The sequence below is a fragment of the Ochotona curzoniae genome, unplaced genomic scaffold (genome assembly GCF_017591425.1).
Source record: "Ochotona curzoniae isolate NIBS_2020 unplaced genomic scaffold, NIBS_Ocur_1.0 scaffold_1037, whole genome shotgun sequence".
NCBI classification, from domain to species: Eukaryota; Metazoa; Chordata; class Mammalia; order Lagomorpha; family Ochotonidae; genus Ochotona; species Ochotona curzoniae.
In genome coordinates, this window is record NW_024467083.1 from 5,286,488 (window position 1) to 5,305,605 (window position 19,118).

The 19,118-nt window shown below is 39.8% G+C and overlaps 1 protein-coding gene across 1 annotated transcript in view; it reads left to right on the plus strand.

The window, feature by feature from the left end:
• The window catches only part of CCDC18 (coiled-coil domain containing 18), an 85,727-nt gene that overhangs the window by 1,314 nt on the left and 65,295 nt on the right, over positions 1–19,118 (plus strand). The window contains exons 2-7 of the mRNA XM_040998284.1: positions 1,895–2,031; positions 2,523–2,697; positions 4,578–4,739; positions 8,347–8,453; positions 12,861–12,989; positions 18,152–18,248. Coding sequence (XP_040854218.1) covers positions 1,898–2,031; positions 2,523–2,697; positions 4,578–4,739; positions 8,347–8,453; positions 12,861–12,989; positions 18,152–18,248 — 804 coding nt within the window. The 5' untranslated portion in view covers positions 1,895–1,897. The remainder of the gene's footprint in view (positions 1–1,894; positions 2,032–2,522; positions 2,698–4,577; positions 4,740–8,346; positions 8,454–12,860; positions 12,990–18,151; positions 18,249–19,118) is intronic.

Consider the following 19,118-nt stretch of genomic DNA (forward strand, 5'->3'; position numbering starts at 1 on the left):
GCAGTGCCCTGCAGCGCCCCTTCGGACCCTGTAACCCATCTTCCCGCCTGCAGCTTCCTAGCCAGCATTTCTAACAGCAGAAGTGGTGGTAGTCCAACTACTAAGATCCCTGCATTCCCGTGGGCTGTCCCAAAGGAGTCCCGGATTGGTCCAGCCCTGGGTGGGGCGGGCACTTGGGAGGTGAGCCAGGGGACAGAAGATCATGCCTGTCCTGTAAATAAAATTTTCAAAAGCAATGGGAGAGATGCAACTAAAAACATAATTCTGGAAGAAGAGTAATTTTTGAGATTATGTGGAAAGACCTTCATTATTAAAATTCAAATGCCTTAGCTTTCTGTTATTCATTTACAATGGTGAGATTTTGTGTTTCACAGTCCTGAGATATTCATTAGTTTAAGAAACATAAGCCTTTCTTTTCTGTTTCTGTGAGTTGAATAAGTCAAATGTCATTTTTGTCCCTGTTACTGACTTTGGAATTTTTTTCAGTTTTGTAATTATTGATGGGAGGAGGTAATTTTAATTTGATAGTTGCTTTTTAAGAAAATATGAATGTCTAACATAATTATTAAATGTTGAGAGCTTGTAATGTGATTATAAAAGTTAATACACATACTGAAATTGATGTGTAGTAAATAAGAGAGTACAGTTTAACATAATTGAAAGGTCTTTGAATCCTGAAGACCTAGATTCAATATGTGGTTTTACTATTTATACTTTGACCTTGAGGAATTTAATCTTTGTTTCATGGTCTTTAACACGGAATTAAAATAGCTTACCTCAATTTAGGGGAAAATTATAAATACTTAGAAAAGGAGTGTCTCAAATCACTTAATGCTGGCTAAAGTGAACAGTTATCTGTTGAAATAGTAATAAATTTAAAATGATTGTCCTTAGCACGAAAACCAGGATAGGGGCAGTGGTGGCTAGACAGAAAGGCACCTGCCAGTAGGTGTATGGGCTGGATAATAGGTTGGTTGGGTTGAACTAGGCTTCAATGTCCATTGACGTGTGCGAGAGCTAAATGGGATGTGGGACAGACTGGACAAGCCTGCAGTACATACTGGCAAGCATGGAAACCAGGGTAGGGGGCAGATCTGGTAGGGGTTTTGGGGAGTCGCCCCAACTAGGCTGCAGCTCCAACTGGTTTGCATGAAGACCGAGTATGAAGTGGGTAGGATCGAGCTGGACTACAACACCCATTGGTTCACGAGGAAGACAGGGCTGGAAACCGAACAGACCCAGCAATTGCAATGAGCAGCATGTGCATAAGCTGATTGGTGTGACGGACAGTGTTGGAGTCTGTACTAGCAAACTCACACAAGAATCAGATCTGGGATCAACTCAGATGAAGTTTCTGTGGATATCTCTCCAACTGAACTGCTGATCTTGGAACCCCAACCATCAAGAGACTGTCAGCCAGTGGACTCTGAATAGGTTTCATTGCGGTTGGGATGGTGAGATTGGCAGCAATCCAGAACTGATGGACTATCAAAACTGTATGAGCAGGACCCTTGGAGCGCGCCTCATGTTGGGGATGGGGGATGGGTGGGAAGTTGAGTGGGGCTTTTCCCTTTTCCCTTTGCTACTCCCCTAACCCCAGATATAGGGAAAAATGATTGTATTAGTGTGATAACAATGATATTACCCACTTTCACCCTGTAGCTCCTGACCCTTTGTACCCTAATCAACTAAGATTATTAAAATAAATTAACAAAAAAAACAAAATAAAATGATTGTCCTTAAGTTACACTGTAGAGTCATTGTTACTCTATTTCTATTTTGTTTTACCATGAAACATTTTACCTTTGAAACAGAAACAAAATTAGAAATGAATTTGTTAAGGGTACTTTGACATCACAGAGTATTTCAGTCAAGGAGTCTTTGTTTTCTTTAGGAAATGGAATCTAGTTCATCAGACTACTATAATAAAGACAATGAAGAGGAAAGCCTCCTTGCAAATGTTGCTTGCTTAAGGCATGAGCTCAAAATAACAGAATGGAATTTGCAGAGTTTAGGGGAGGAGTTATCCAGGCAAGTAATTAAAATCAAATAATGTCTATAGTATGTGTTTAACTTACTGATGCATTTATAGGACTTTCATTATTCTATGTCTGTTGTATTTCTAGTATGTCTCTGGAATAAGGAATCATTTTCTATACTTGTTAATAGAATCGAGTTAGGAAAAATATCTAAATTTTAGGGTAATTACAAATTGTTACATCTTTAATGTGTAATGCCTCATACTACAGAGTACATGTTTGGGGGCTGTACTGATCTTATTGATATGTATGACTGTTTTTGAGTCTTAATCCTTTTACAGGCCCTGGAAATGTGTAGATTGCTTGTTTCAACCAGGTTATAGCTGATTTAAAATTTAGTGGAAATACTTCCTTATGTTCATAACTGTGACTTAACTGTCAGCAGCATTCTAGATTATTTTTATTTTCTTAGTTAATGTTTAGAAGCATACCGTAAATACTTCAACTAAGAAATAAATGCATTTTTTTCTTTTTTTCCCCCAGTGTTAGTCCAAGTGAAATTTCTGACAATATTTCTGATCCCTCAAGATGTGAAAGGTTCATTTTGGAAGATCTTGCTCAACCTGGCCACTCTGAACTTGCAAAATATTCGCCTTTCAAAAAAGTTTGTAAAATGGCTAGTAGCAATACTGATTTTCAAAAGAAGCCAAGAGATAAGGTTATTGTTGTTAAATCTATCTGCTTAACAGTAACTTTTCTTTTTGACATGTTTAAAATGTTTTTTTCTTGACCTTTTTTTCTTTTAATGTCTTATTTGTGTTCTATGTGGTGCTCAAAAGTTTAAGTTGTTTTTTTATATCCTAATAAAGAAAAGAGTAATCTTGAGGTGCTTCAGTATTTTTAGCTTTTTTCAATAGAATGTCTTGTCACAAACAAATTATAATCCCCTTTATTTTAGCGCTGTACACTGTATATGGTAGGTGGTCAATTATTTAAGCAAAATATGCCTTCTTTTTAGCTTAGATCAAGTGTTGTTTAATAGCATGGGAATATTCTCTCTTCATTGTGCATAAGTTTCTTTGATATTGGATATTTTTTCTTAGTCTAAAAATAAGGTATCTTTCATTTTCAATAAGGTATTTTCCACCTTCCTGTGTTGATCCCATCCTCCTTATAATTTCCCTTTCTGCTTTGTTTTTTTTGTTGTTGTTATTTTTTTATTCTCTCTAATTCATATTTGTACATCATAATTTTTATTGATAAAAATGTGCTCTTTCTACTTCAGAAGTGATTGAGAGATTTTTCTTTTCTTAGGAAGAAATATAAAAAAGCCTAGACTGTGTTTTAGAAAATAAATTTAAGTTATCTATAAAGAGTATGTAATTTTGGGCAATTCTGTCATAATTCAAATTACTGATCCTTCATATTGTGTATTGTATAGACCTTAGTTGACGTGGTGCTTTGCAGTAAGCATAAATAAAAAGCCAAGTCACCAGTTACAAAAGAAAAATTATTGGTGATGCCCATCAAAGGCAAAGTGCTGATTTCTCCAGGGTGAAAAGAGCTCCCAGAAAGTTGGGGAAAGAAAATTTATGACACAAGGGGCAAAAGATGCAAATGAAAATACAAAATGTTCAGCAGGCAAATGAGAGAAATGTTCAAACTTGTCTATAAGAGCAATTCAAAATGAAGCTATAGTTAGTTACTAATAAGTACAAGATGAAGCATTGTGTGTCGAAACAATGCTGGGAGTGCTTAAGTGTTTAGTAATAGTGGATTGATTGAATAGACAGTAGTCCGTTCATGCAGTGTAATCTGTGTAGTTGAGAGGGAAAAAAGAGTAAGAATTTCTCAGTGTCTTGATTATGGAGAGATTGCCCATATGTGCTGTTCCAGTTAAAAATATAAGATGCAGAACAGTGCATGTAATACACAGTATAGGGAAGTGAGTAATTTATATTGCAAGTGGGATTACTGGAATACAAAACACATTTTTAAAAACTGGTTACCTGTTTGTGAAAGAATTAGGAAATTTCAATGTATAACTTTTATATAATCTTGACTTTTAAGTTATATACATATATTGCAAAATAAAATTAAAGAATTGTTTTTGACATCACAGCTGTGATGCAAATTAAAGCAACTTATGATATTAAAATGTATGATAAAAGTATATACAGATTGAAGAGTGTATATATATATATATATGTAATCCATTTTATTGTTGCTGGATATTAGGTTCATTCTATTTGTTGTGTAATGGACAGTGTAGTTCTGAATAATTTTTTATCTTTAGATGCAAAAGTCTAAAATTTTTTTTCAGGTAGACACCTAAAAGTGGTATTGTTGACTCTTAGCATCTTTAGCTTTGTGTAATAATATCAAGTAGTTTTCTAGAGTGTACTGATGTCTTCCAGGTTGTACTTAGTAGTTCATATTTCCACTAGCAGTGGAAAAAGAGAATGATTTTTGTCAATTTCATTAAATATCCTAACTCATTTTCTGAGCTACTTATTTTGTTGATAGTTAAATATAATCTAGAATTAATTGTATGTACTGCTTTTATGAAATAACTCAAAATAGTTTTTCGTTTTTCAGACTCCTTTTTCATCTTCTAGTTCTGTGGATCAGGAGATTAAAAGCCTTCGAGAGAAACTTAATAAACTCAGGCAACAAAATGCTTGTTTGGTCACACAGAATCATTCTTTAATGACTAAAATAGAATCTGTTCACTTTGAATTAACACAGTCCAAAGCAAAAGTATGTATCTTGGGGTCATGAGTAGACTAACAAAATAATTTTAATCATTTCATGAGTTATAATTGGAAAAATATCCAATTTTTTTTTACTGACTTAATGTGTTGTTTATAATTTTGGGGATAATGTTATAGAATCAAATTTTAAATTTCGTATCAAAATGACTTAAGGGAAATTTATGGTTTTTGCATTTTTATTTAAGTTAGCTTAAAGCCTTTAAGGTTACTAAATTATATGATGGCTCAAAAATTTTTACATAAAACTTTCTCATTTTTAAAAATTTTAGAATGAAACCATTGTTATACTTTATTATGTATTTGCATTCAGACTGTTTTGAATACTTTTTTATTTTTTGTTTCTTTTTTTTTTTAAAGATTTATTTTTATTATTTTTTCATTGGAAAGGCAGATATACAGAGAGGAGAGACAGAGAGGAAGATCTTCCGTCTGATGATTCACTTCCCAAGTGAGCGCAATGGGCCTATACTATGCCGATCTGAAGCCAGGAGCCTCTTCCGGGTCTCCCACGCGTGTGCAGGTTCCCAAAGCTTTGGGCCGTCCTCGGGAGCTGGAAGGGAAGCGGGGCTGCCGGGATTAGAACCGGCGCCCATATGGGATCCCGGGCGTGCAAGGCGAGGACCTTTAACCACTTGCGCCACTGCGCCGGCCCGTGTTTTGAATACTTTTTATTTTTTCCTGTTTTTTGCTTTGTTTTCTGTTGGGTTTGCATAGCTTTCCCATTGATCCTTTTCTTTTATGTTTAGCATTTTGTATCATTGATGTGATTATACTGTAACTTAATAATCCCCCCATTTAAAAGACATGTTTCATTTATTTATCTGAAAGGCAGAGTGACAGAGAGATAAGATGGAGTTTTCCATCTGCTGATTCACTCTGCAGGTGTCTACAGCAGTCTTGACTTGTTCAGCTTAAGTAAGGATCCCAGAAATCAATCCAGCATGCCTACATGAGTGGCTGGACCCACATTACGTTTTTCTGTGTTGTCAGGCACAATGCCTATAGCTGGATCAGAAGTGGAGAAGCTGGTGCTTGAACAAGTAGCAAATCACAATGCTGGCCCCCACTGTTTTACAAGTTGTACTAAGGTATTACTTTCATAAATAGTAAAGGGCAGATTACATATTACGTATGACGTATTACCCATGTCAGAGGTTCAAAGAATCTATATATGTAAATGCACACACAGTACTGTGCTGATAGCTGCAGAGCAGTGCAATAATGTGCAATAATGCTGTTTTGCTTTTTATAAAGATTACATGTCTGTATTTGTGCTGATGTAAATATACATATAGCTCCTGACGGGTCATCAGAAAGTTTGTAGAAAACATGCCTTATGAAGAAAACTGTATGGAATTCAAATTTTTTTGCACCAAGTATAACTTACCTTGATTCGTTTTGGCAATAGCTTGAAGTCGCAGAATGTGTAAGGCTAAACGAACTGCTGCGTACTGGTTTTCTTGATTTTTTAAGAGGTCTGCCTTTAAATTTTTTTTTTCTAAAGCTAGAGTTACAGATAAAGGGGAGGCATAGAGAGGTCTTTTATTTGTTTTAATTTTTATTGGAAAGGCAGATCTATAGGAGAAGAAAAGACGGAAAAGATCTTCCATCTGTTGGTTTGCTTTCCAAGTGGTCACAATGGCCAGAGTGGAACCGATCAAAGCCAGGAGCAACAAGTTTCTTCCAGATCTCCTATGTGGGTGCAGGGTCCCAGGACTTTGGGCCATCCTCCACTGCTTTCTCAGGCCATAAACATGGAGCTGAATGGGAAGTGGAGCAGCCAGGATGGGGCCCTGGCATTGTAAGTCGAGGATTTAGCTACTGAGCTAAATTTAATTATTTGGGCCTAGCATGGTAGCCTAGTGGCTAACGTCCTTACCTTGCATGCACCAGGATCCCATATGGGCATCAGTTCATGTCCCCACTGCTTCGCTTGCCTTCTAGCTCTCTGCTTGTGGCCTGGGAAAGCAGTCAAGGACGGTCCAAAGCCTTGGAACTCTGTACCTGCATGGGAAACCACCAAGATGTCCTGTCTCCTGGCTTCGGGTCAGCTCAGCTCTGGCCGTTGCTGCCATTTGGTCAATGAACCAGTGAAAGAACAATCTTCATCTCCTCTTCTCTGTATATCTGACTTTCCAGTAAAAAAAATCTTTCCCCCAGAATTAATTAGTTTGAAGAGATAGATAGGTCTCCTAAATCTACGGGTTTACTCTCAAAAGCTCACAGGCAGCTTTTGTGATAGAAACTGAAGCTGAGAGCCAGGGGCTCAGTTCAGGTTTTTCACATGGGTGATGGTGAGGGACCAACGGCTTGGACTCACTGCTGTCTCTCAGCCTCTGCTCTGGTGGGAAGCTGGAATGCAGAGCTGGATCCTAGAGTCAGACCCAGGAACAACTGTAAGGACGTGGAGAAGACATAAACATCCTGTGCAATGTCTTTATCATGAGGCCTAATGCCTGTCCCCTACCTTTTCAGAAATGAGTTTACCATTTAGATTTCTTTGTGATATATCTGTTTTCTGTAATGTTTATTATGTTTTTAGTCTTTCTTCAACTGTGGGCAGTTTCTTTATACTTCATTCTTTCAAGTCATAAAATAGATACAAGAAGAGTTTAGCAACTACTAAACTAGTAACATTTGGATCCTTCTTGGCATATTAATGTTCCAGTGACTATTTCAGGTAGTGTGACAGGTACAGATGTTTGGTTTTCCCATCTCAACATTTTCTAAATTGATCAAATATGATCCTTTTAGGAAGCTGCTTTTTCACAGGCAGGAGTGAACATTTGATATTGCTTGTATGCTACTGAGAGGAAGTTTTTGTGGAAATTCCGTTTTGAATCAGTATTAATGATACCTTTTGGCAATGTTTATACTTGCAGTATGGAACCTAGTTTCCTGATCTGTTTAAGAGCTTTGTTCTGTAGACCCACAGTCCAATTGTCCTCCTGGGATTCCTTTAATGCTTTTGTGGGTGCGAGGTACTATTTACTGAATCCTGTGTGTATTTTTTTCTTGATTTATTCTTCCTGTAGTTGGGGCATATATTCCAGTTTCTCCTTTGTCTGAAAATTTCTCTCTCTCTCTATTTTTTTTTAAGATTCAATTATTTACCTGGAAGGCAGAGTTACAGAGAGGGAGAGACAGAGCTGGATCTTCCATCCATCCACTCATTAGTCCTCCACACTGTTGTAGGTTTCTGTCCTGCTGCATGAGCTGCCCTTTCTTTGTCTTCCCGGAGGAAGGAGTGCTACACTTTTCAGTATTACCTAGATTTTAGCTGTTTAGCCAAGTATTTGAAAATTAGGTCTTTGAATCATAGCAATTCAAATAAATATTTTCTTATGTTTTTTATAGTTTAATATTAAATTTTCTTATTTATGTGAAATGAATTTTCTTAAATGGTATTGGCAAATTCAGTGATGGCAGTAGTTTGCTTTCTGAGAGTGCTAGTTGAAGGATGAGCTTTACTTTTGACCAGTGATTATGAAATCCTATTGAACTCCTCATCTTACAGGAAGAAAGCTAGCAGCCATATTAAGTTAACTTGTTATCTGAAACATGATACTCTAAAAATTGTTTTTATACTTTAGGTTTCCAGGCTTGAGTCTGTTGAACAACAGGCAGCCAATGTTCCAATCTTAGAAGAACAAATTATAAATTTGGAAGCAGAAGTTTCAGCCCAAGATAAAGTTTTAAGGTAAATAAATTTAAAATTGTATTGCCTGTTTGTTCTTTTTAAAATATTCTTTTATTTGTTTTAAAGAGTTATCAGAAAGACCAAGCTTCCATTTGCTGCTTCACTCCCCAAATGGCCACAATGGCCAGGGCTGGACCAGATTAAACCAGGGACTTCTAGGTATTCCATGTGGTTGCAGGGAACAAGAGCTTGGACCATCTCCTGCTTCTTTCTCAGACACATTAACAGAGCTAACGCAGAAATAAAGCAGCTAAGACTCGAATTATCACACAAGTGGGATGCTAATGCTGCAGGCAATGAATTGACTTCATTACAGTTCTGGCCCCATATCTTGTCATATCTTTATGTGTGTATATGTGTATTTTTTATTTATATATATGGAATCTATAAGGAGAAGATTTATTTTACTTTTATTCAAGAGGTAAGACAACAGAAAGAAATGAAAAAAAAAACAAGACAGAGATCCTCTGCCTACTAATTCATTCCCCAAATGGCCTCAACAGCTAGATTTTGGCTGAGCCTGAAGTAGGAGCCAGGGACTCCACCCTACTCTCCTATATGCATTACAGTCCTTGAGCTATCCTTTGCTTTCCCAGAGGCATTAGCAGGACGCTGAATGGGAAGTACGGCAACTGATGCTTCAACTGGCAATCTGACGTGGAATGCCTCTGATATGGGATGCCGGAGTGTTGCAAGTTGCAGCTTAGCCACTGTGTCACAATGCTGCCCTTTTTTTTTTAATCTTTTTTTATGATTTAATTTATTTTTAAAACTTTTATTATCTATGAAGTTTACATTGTTAATCAGGGTGGGAAGGTCGAGGGTCAAGGGATAGTGGGTGAGATCGTTGTTTATATATTTTCTTTTTCTTCTTCCCATATATGGGGAAGAGGCAGATACAAGAGCAGAAACCATGCCCAGCCTCCCAACCGCTGCATTCCCCGGGGGATAGGGAACTGCCACCCGATGTCATCCCAGGTTTCCCATTATGGAGCATTTTCTCAGGATTCTGTTCATTTGTTTTCGATAGTTCTGAGATGCTGCTGGTATTGCCGCCCCAAAGATGAGGAAATCGTTCCGAGGTCGATTGGTTGTCATAGTCCACCTCTGAATCTCCATTGGCCCAGAAATTTTCTGTTACGCTTCCCTGGGATAGTTGATAAATTTGTTCTGCCCTCTGTCTTAAGCAAGCCAATGGATGCTAAGGCCCGGCCCATCCCTGCCCACCACACACTTGGCCCTTATGTGCCACAAGGGGGAGCTGCAGCCCAGTCAGAGCAACCCCCAGTAACACCCACAGGACTGTTCCCCTAGCTCTGGTTCATGTGCCTGCCAACATGTTCAGTGGACTGGTCCAGTTTGCCCCACATCCCGTTGAGATCTCATATACATCATTGGGCAGTGAAACCTAACTCGGCCCAACTGACTCTACCTTCCAACACAAACTCATGCCAGTGTGCCACCACCTGTCCAGCCAGGCCTGACCCAGACCTTGTTCTCTTGCTCACCAGTGGGAATTGCAGTACATCATAGAGGAGCCCACACTTCCCACTGGGCCCACTTCCTGTCCTGTATCTCACTCTCCAAATGGTTCTGCTATCTACCTCAGCAGGACATGCCCCCAGTCCCAGTACTTGCCAGCTGATACTGTGGCAAAGCCCAGTCACCTGTCCTTATTCTGGCTCATGCCTGTACTAATGTATACATTTGACTAGCCCAGCCTGGCTCTCCCCCTAACCCAGTTCACATGCAGACCAATAGGTGTTGTAGCCTTGTCCAGCCTTGTCTGCCCTCAGTTCTAGCTTTCATGCTCACCAGCATGAGCAGTGGCATAGCAGTGGAGTCCCTACTACTTCTTTACCAGGCTTACTCCCTGTCCTGGTCTTGCCTGTGCTGGTGGGTGCTGCAGCCCAGTCTGGCATGGCCTGTCTCGCCTCAGCATTTGCTGGCTTGGCCTGTCCTGGCCTAGTCTTCCCCCCGTTCCAGCTTGTGCTGGTTGGAGCTGCCACCCAAACCTGCATCATCAGCCCCCAGTCCCAGCTTTAATGTGAACTGGCTAGTGATGCAGCCAGACTCAGCCTGCCCTGTACCCTAGCTTGGTTCTCTTATCTTCCAGTGGTTGTTACAAACTGGTCCAGTCTGGCCTGTCCCCATACCCAAGCAACATGTATGCCTGCAGGTACTGTAACCTGGTTTGCTCTGGGCTGCTCCTTGCTCACCTGCAGGGACTGTGCCCTGATAAGGGAGTTCCCTAAGCTCCTCAATTCGGTCGCCTTTCAGTGGCAGATCTTGGCACACCAATGGGTCCTTGGTCTAGACTGACTTAGTCCACCTCCTGTCCCAGGAACCGTAGCCTTGCCCAACTAGCCCGTATCCAACCTGGTTCTTACCATTGGGTATTAACAGTCCAGCCACACCTATTCCATGCCTTGACACAGCTTTCATGTGACCTAGTGGGAGCAGAAACATAGCACAACCTGTCCTACACCCACTCTGGCTCTCACAAGCACCAGGGAATGCTGGACTCTAGCTCAGTTTGGCACTCCCCAAAGCCTGTCCATGCCCAAGCCAAGGGACATTGCATCCATGTCCAGCCCAGACCATTACCCCCATTCTGGTACTCACACTCATCAGTGGGACCACACTCTAGCCAGGGCATTCCTTAAGTTCCCCAGCCAGGCCTGTTGCCAGCCCCAGATCTTATACATGCTGGTGGTTGCTCTTACCCAGCTCTGCATAACCCATACTTTTGTCTTGACTTTTGTCATTGGATGCTGCAGCCTCGCCTGCCCATCCTGCCCCCATTTCCAACTCTAGCTGGCAAGTGCTATGACCTATTCCTGCCCAACTCCCATCTCTGACTCATGCAGACCAGCAGGTGTGATAGTCTAGCCCAGCATGTCCTGCAATCCAGCCTGACTCCTGCACTTGCCATTAAGCTAAGGTTGGCCTGGACCTGCCCAGTCCACCCTCTCCCAAAACTGCCTCACTCGCATGTGGACAGATGGAGCTACCCTGCCAGTCTGACCAGTCTGACCAATACCCAGGCCTGAATTACATGCTCATGAGCAGGAGCAACAGCCCCTCAGGGGAGTTTCCCTAGTTCCCCCACCATATCCATAGCTCACCCATGTGAATGGGTGCTAGGCCCTTACCGGTCATTGGCTGCTCCCTCCGTGTTGTATATGTGTGAGTTATGGATGTTGTGACCCATCCTGTCCTACACCATATTCTTAGATGTGTCTACAGGTGCTGCAGCCTGGAACAACCCAACCTGTTCACAGCCCCAGTACCTATGAGTGTTGGAGGGGTTCCATGGTCATACCTAGCTCAGCCTTTCACCACCACCAGCTCCAAGCAAACCAGCTGAAATTGCAGATCACAGGGATGGACCCACACATCCCTCACAAAATCTGTCCCCAGACCTAGTTCTCTTGCATGCTGGCTGGTGCCACGGCCCAGCCTAACATTATCCGTTCCGTTTTTCTACTCATTGATAAGTGCTGTGATCTGGCCCTACCAAGTAGGTCTCCGTCCCTAGCTTTAGTGTGCACCAATGATTGGTATTAGGCATTGCTCGATACTAACTACCCCAGCTATGCTATTCCTCTAGGGCTGGTGTTTCAGTCTGAACTTTAAAGGTCCTTGTGTTCCCCCAAAGAACACCCCTGGCCGGCCCAGTTGTCAACAGCAAAGCCCTCGGGCCACCCAACCCAAGCCCTGCCAGCTGGGAGCCCACCACCAGGGCTGTTGATTATGTTTTTCAGTGATAAAGGCTGCCGGCTTCTTTATGTGCTTTTGTTAAATATGAATTAGGAGGGCTAGTATGATACAATAGATTAAGCTCTGCGTCTGATCCAGCTTCTTGCTAATGTGCCTGGAAAAGCAACAGATAATGACTGAAGTGCTGGGGCCCCTGTCACCCATTTGGAAGACTCTCCTGACTGTTGGTTTCAGCCTGACCAAATCTTGGGGAGTGAACCAGTAAATTGATGATCTTTGTCTTTCCCTTTCTCTTATATGGCACTTTGCTTTTCAAATAAATAAATCCTTATATGTATATAAGAGTTAGGGGTGCGTGTCATATATTGGGTTAAGCTGTTGCTTAAATCACATGTATCCCACACAGCAGTACTAGTTCACATCCCTGGTGTGCTTCTGACCCAGCTTCCTGCTGATGAGCTGCCTCTCTTTAATTCTACTTTTAAAAGCATAAATAAGCAAATCTTTAAAAAATAAGCAAACATCAAAAAAAAACCTTTCAGTTCAAGGCATTGAACATACTGTTTATCTCATATTCTGTCTTTTAACTAACAGATTGGTAATAGGATTACTAATGTTTAATTCATTTTGTACACCTGGAGTAATCACATTAATAGTCTTTTTAAAATGCCATTTATTTTACAGAGAGGCAGAGAATAAATTAGAACAGAGTCAAAAAATGGTGACTGAAAAGGAACAGAGTTTACAACAGTGCAAAGAGGAATGTATAAAGTTGAAGGTGGACTTACTTGAACAAACTAAACAAGGAAAAAGGTATGTGTGTTTTTAATACAAATAATTTTTGTAAAAGAGACTAAAAGTATATGTTATCTAAAATTCTAGACAGGGCCTGTTGTATGGCATAGCAGATAAGCTGCCACCTGCAACACCGAATCCCGTATGAGTGCTAGTTCTAATCACTGCTGCTGTACTCTGATCCAGCTCCCTGCTAATAGTCAGGGAGGCCCAGTGTTTGGGCCTCTACTACCTGTTTGAGAAACCTGGAAGAAGCTCCTGGTTCCTGGTTCATCCTGACCCAGCCAAGGCCATGGCTACCATCTGGGTAGTAAACCGGTAGATGGATGATCACTCTATCCTTTCTTCTGCTTCTGTAATTGTGACTTTCGAGTAGATAAATCTTAAATAAAATATTTATTTAATTTTTGGATTGAAATAATGTTAGACATTTGACAGTGAAATACCTAAGGATTTTTATCCATTATTTCTTATTTTCCATTAGAATTTGTATGTTCATTTATTATGATTGGCCTTCTAAATTGGGCTTAACTCTTGAGGATACTGATAATTATTAGCATTGCAATGACATTTATTTACTTCTGAAATTAAATTGCATGACCTGCTTAAAAGCAATACAGAAGGGCCTACTGTGATAGCCTCGTGGCTAAATCCTTGCCTTGCATCCGTTAGAATCTTATATGGGTGCTTGGCTACTCCACTTCCCCTCATACTCTCTGCTTGTTGGCTGGGAAAGCAGTAGAGGATGGCCCAAAACTTGGGACCCTGCACCATGATGGAGACCCAAAAGAAGCTCCTGGCTCCTGGCTTCGGATTGGCTCAGCTCTGGCCATGTAGTCACTTGGGGGAAGAACCAGCACTTGAAATATCTTTCTCTTTGTAGCTCCTTCTCTCTGTGTATGTGCCTTTTTAATAAAAATAAATAAGTCTTTAAAACAAACAAACAAAAAATCCCACACATAAGAGTAATGGGAGTTCCACAAGACACAGAAAGAGAAGCTAAGTTAAAAGATGTATTCAATGAAATAATAATTGAGAACTTTCCAAACATGGAGAAAAGAATTGGGAAACAGAATGCAAAAGGGGTACAAAACTTCCAATAGAGTTGCCAAAAACAATCCTTGCCCCAACACATTGTATTCAAGCTCTCTTCGTTTTGAACTTAAAGAAAATATCATTCAGTATTCACATGAAAAAGTCAGTTATGACTTATAGAGGAACCCCAATCAAACTCACAGCTGAGCTCTCAGAGGAATTTCTGTAGACCAGAGCAGAATGCAGTGACATATTGCAGATCCTAAAGTGGAAAAAATTGTCAGTCCAGAATAACATACCCAGCAAACAGTTCCTGTATCTTTGAAAATGAAAGAAAATACTTTCACAGCAAGCAAAAGCTGAAAGACTTCGCCTCTGCCAGACCTGTTCTACGAATGTTACTTAAAGATGTCCTACTGACAGAAAAGAAATAACGACTACCAAATCCAAAGGCACATGTGGTGAGCGTCCCTATAAAACCACAAAAGAAGATGAAATAAACAATGAACAATCCTAAAATAAGAGTACCAAATCACTACCTATTGATGTTAATCCTGAATGTAAAAGAGTTAAAGTCATCAATCAAATGTCATGGCTTAGTAGACAAATCGAAAGACAAATCTCATATCTATTGCTTACAGGAAATATAACTCACCAGCAAAGGTTTGCGGAAAATAAAAGTGAAAGAATAAAAAAGTATATTCCAGGTAATTTAAAGGAAAAATGAGCTGATGTACCATTCCTTTTTTTTTTTAAGTGACATTTATTTTTAATGCAAAGTCAGATAGAGAGGAAGATCTTCCATCACTGATTCATGCCGCAAGCGGCTGCAACTGCCAGAGCTACACCTGTCTTGAAGCCAGGAGCCTGGAGCCTCTTTAGGGTCTCCCACATGGGTGCAGGGTCCCAGGGCATTGGGCTGTCCTCAACTGCTTACCCATGCCACAAGCAGGGAGCTGGATAGGAAGTAGGGCCACTGGGACGCAACTAGTGCCCATATGGAATTCTGGCACGTGCAAGGTAAGGACTTTAGCCACTGAGCTATCCCACTGGGCTTGATGTAGCCATTGTTATATCAGATAATATACACATGAATGTGATAAGTGTTAAAAATAGATGAAGGATACCACATAATTCTCAAGGGATCTATTCAGCAAGAAGAAATCATATTAATGTATGTGCACCAAATGCCAGGGTACCTATCTATGTGAAAAAAATACAGATTTAAAGGGAAAAATAAACTCCGATGCAATAATAGTTGAGAACCCACTAACCTCAGTGGACAGATTGATGAGATAGAAACTCAAAGTCAAGAACAGTTCACCCAAACAATACAAGAAATGGAATTAATTGGTATCTATACAATGTTCCATTCTAAAGATACAGAATACCTTTTTTCATCAATACATGGAACCTTCTTCAGGATTGATCATAGTATAGGCACAAAACAAGCCTCCACAAATAAAAAAAAAAATCAAAATTATACCACGCATCCTCTTTTTTTTTTAAGACACCGTCTCCAGCATTAACTGGGTTTTTCTTTTCTTCTCTTTTCTTTCCTTTTCTTTTTTTTGTTAAGATTTATTTACTTTTATTGCAAAGTCAGGTATATATAGAGAGGAGGAGAGACAGAGGGAAAGATCTTCTGTCTGATGATTGACTCTTCAAGTGACCACAGTGGCCACAGCTGAGCCAATTCGAAGCTGGGAGCCTGGAGCTCTTCCGGGTCTCCCATGTGGGTGCTGGGTGCCGGGTCCCAAGGCTTTGGCCATCCTCAATTGTTTTCTCAGGCCACAAACAGGGAGCTGGATGGGAGGTGGAGCTGCTGGGATTATAATTGGCACCCATTAGGGATTTTGGCACATTCAAGGCAAGGACGTTAGCCACTAGACCACCATGCTGGGCCGCATGGATCTTCTTGACCATCATGGAGTGAAACTGGCAACAAATCAGAATACCCCAAAAGATATGCAAATACTTGAAGACTGAATAATATGCTGCTAAATGAACAGTGGGTTATAGAAAAAGTCAAAGGTGAAATTTTAAAAAATGCTTAAAACATCAACACAACATATCAAAACTTATTAGATACAAAGAAGGAGGTGTTAAGACGAAAGTTTATTTCAGTGTTTGTCAGAAATTACAAAAGCACCAAGTAAATGGGCTAACCATATGTTTGAAGGAGCTAATGAAAAATCAGCAGAATCATCCCAAGATGAGCAGGAAAAAAGAAATAATCAAAATAAGGAAGGAAATAAACCAAATACTGACCAAAACAACAATGTATAAAATCAATGAATCGAAGGATGAAGAAATAGAATAGATACCCCAGAATTGTCCACATATGTAGCTCTGAATGTCTGAATGAGTAAATCTTTTAGAAAGAGTAATATTTTCTCAAAATAATTTGTATATTCAGTCAGTATCCCTGGAAGCAGGGATGCATGTCCCATTATACCCCCACATATGGATATAATAGACCGCAGTACTCCATCACTATCCAGTTCCATAATTGAGAAGCCATGAAACAAGATCAACAACTGCTATGAGTTAGAGCAACAGCCTCAACAATAACAACAAATTATAGCATCATGAGAAAACGTGACACTGAGTAACCAACATATGGGTGACGAAAAGGAAACACAAAAATCTCTTGAGAAAAATGATGCCACCATGTAATATATGAGCCATTGATGAATTCGACAAGAGAAAATAAATTATTTGGAATAAAGAAAACTAAAATAAAAAACATCAGAATACATGGGATACAGTCAAAAAAACAAACATACAAAAAACAGTGGATCGGAATATTGAAGTTACACTTTCCATGCTGGTTTTCTTATGTAAGAAAGGATATATGGTATTTGTTCTTTTGAGATTGAGTAGAACAGAACTCAAGTCACTGAGCATAATGGTCTTTAGTTGGAACCTTCTACTTGTAAATAGTATAATTTCATTCTTAATAGCTGAATAATATTCCATGGAGTAGAGGTACCACAGTTTCTTTAACCACTCTTTGTTGGACACACATCTGGATTGTTTCCATGTCTTTGCTATTGTAGATTGTGCTGCTGCAAATAGAGGATTACAGATCCCCTTCTCACATGCAGGATTCACTTCTATTGGGTATATTCCTAGGAACGGGATAGCTGGGTCATATGGCAAGTTTATTTGCAATTCCTCAAGCACTCTCCATAATGATTTCCACAATGGTTATACTAACCTACCCTCCCACCAGCAGTGAAGGAGGGTGCCTTTCTCTCCACATCCACGCCAGCAGGTGTTGTTCGTTGAGTTCTGAATGTAAACCAGTAACACAATATTCTTAATCAGTGTAAAAATGAGTCGTGGTCAGGCCCGGTGTGGTGGCGCAAGTGGTTAAGGTCCTCACCTTGCACGCCCGGGATCCAATATAGGCGCCGGTTCTATCCCAGCAGCCCCGCTTCCCTTCCAGCTCCCTGCCTGTGGCCCGGAAAAGCAGTCAAGGACGGCCCAAAGCTTTGGGACCCTGCACCTGCGTGGGAGACTGGGAGGAGTCTCCTGGCTTTGGATCGGCATAGCATCGGCCGTTGCGCTCACATGGGGAGTGAATCAGATGGAAGATCTTCCTCTCTGTCTCTCCTCTCTGTATATCCGCCTTTCCAATAAAAAAATAATAAAAATAAATCTTTTAAAAAAAAATGAGTCATGGTCAGGGTCAGCTAAGAGGTGAGGCAGCAAGGTCGGGCTTAAGCATTGCTTGGTGATAGTTGAATATTTTTCTATTTATTTGTTCATATTTTATATCTAGTATAAATAGAAGCTATTGTTTGAAATATCTTTTTGACAATTTACCATCATTTGGGTCACAAAATTTGATGAGTATCTTTAGTATTTTCATCTTGTACAGAATGTTTAAAAGTTTATCATCCAATTTTAGGCTCCTTCACTAATATATCTTTTCTAGGTAAGATGGAAAAATAAAACATGACAACATCCAAGAGTTTATGTATGTTGCATGGTTTAGAGGTGTTTTGTGATTTTCATATTGATAGCAAAAATGATCGTCTTTATTTTACAGTTTAAGCCTAATACTCTTTTTCATACAAAAATTTGCTTCTTTCTAATTATTCTTAATTGTTCAACTGCTGCATATTAATCTTCAGAGCTGAACGACAGAGAAATGAAGCACTAAATAATGCTGAAGAGCTGAGTAAAGCTTTCCAACAATATAAAGAAAAAGTAGCTGAAAAACTGGAAAAGGTAATAGTTTCATAACTTCAGTGTCTTGTTTTCTTGTACGTATTCTAAAGATAAAGTGTTTAGAATCATAGAAGAGAAAAACACAATTTCATCATGATTCAGTTCTTAAAGAATTTATAAATATTAGTGAAAGATAACATTCATCAGTCTTTTTTTCTAAAAATTTTTTGTTTTTATTTTTGGAAAGGCAGATAAGATTTATAGAGAAGAGGAGAGACAGAAAGGTTTTCCATCTGCTGGTCTACTCCCCAATTGGTCACAACAGTTGAAGCTGAGCCATTTGGAAGCCAAGTGTCACACATGGGTGCAGAGTCCGAAGACTTTCGCTATCCTCCACTGCTTTCCCAAGCCTCATGCAGGGACCTGGATGGAAAGTGGAGCAGCCGGGACAGAAACCAATACCCATATTGGATCCCAGTTCACAAGGGTTGGGTTTAGCCATTAAGCCATCGTTCTGAACCCCTTATCAGTCTTTCTGTTAGCAGAAACTCTCTTATCCAAGGAGGGAAAGAAGTAGAGAGGATAAGGAATAAAATATATAGAGAGATGGGGCAGTAAGTCGAGAATAGACCTAGAGAAATTAGATTAGGAAATTCATTTTCATCACCTTTGAAAATGATGGCCGAGTTAGATTATAGAAGTATCACCTGGTCTCCCTCAGCCTACCACTCAGAATGCCACTTAGAACTGCTTCTCAGAGCAAACATTTTTGAACTGATTCTTTGTAGGAATATGGTGAGTTTTATATATTTATTTAATATCTTTAGGTAATACCATGTGGTAATAACACCTGTATGAATGAAGGACAAAAGTTGAATATTCAGATACTGATCTTGAAAGAGAGGGCTGATAAAGAGGTACTGATACCAG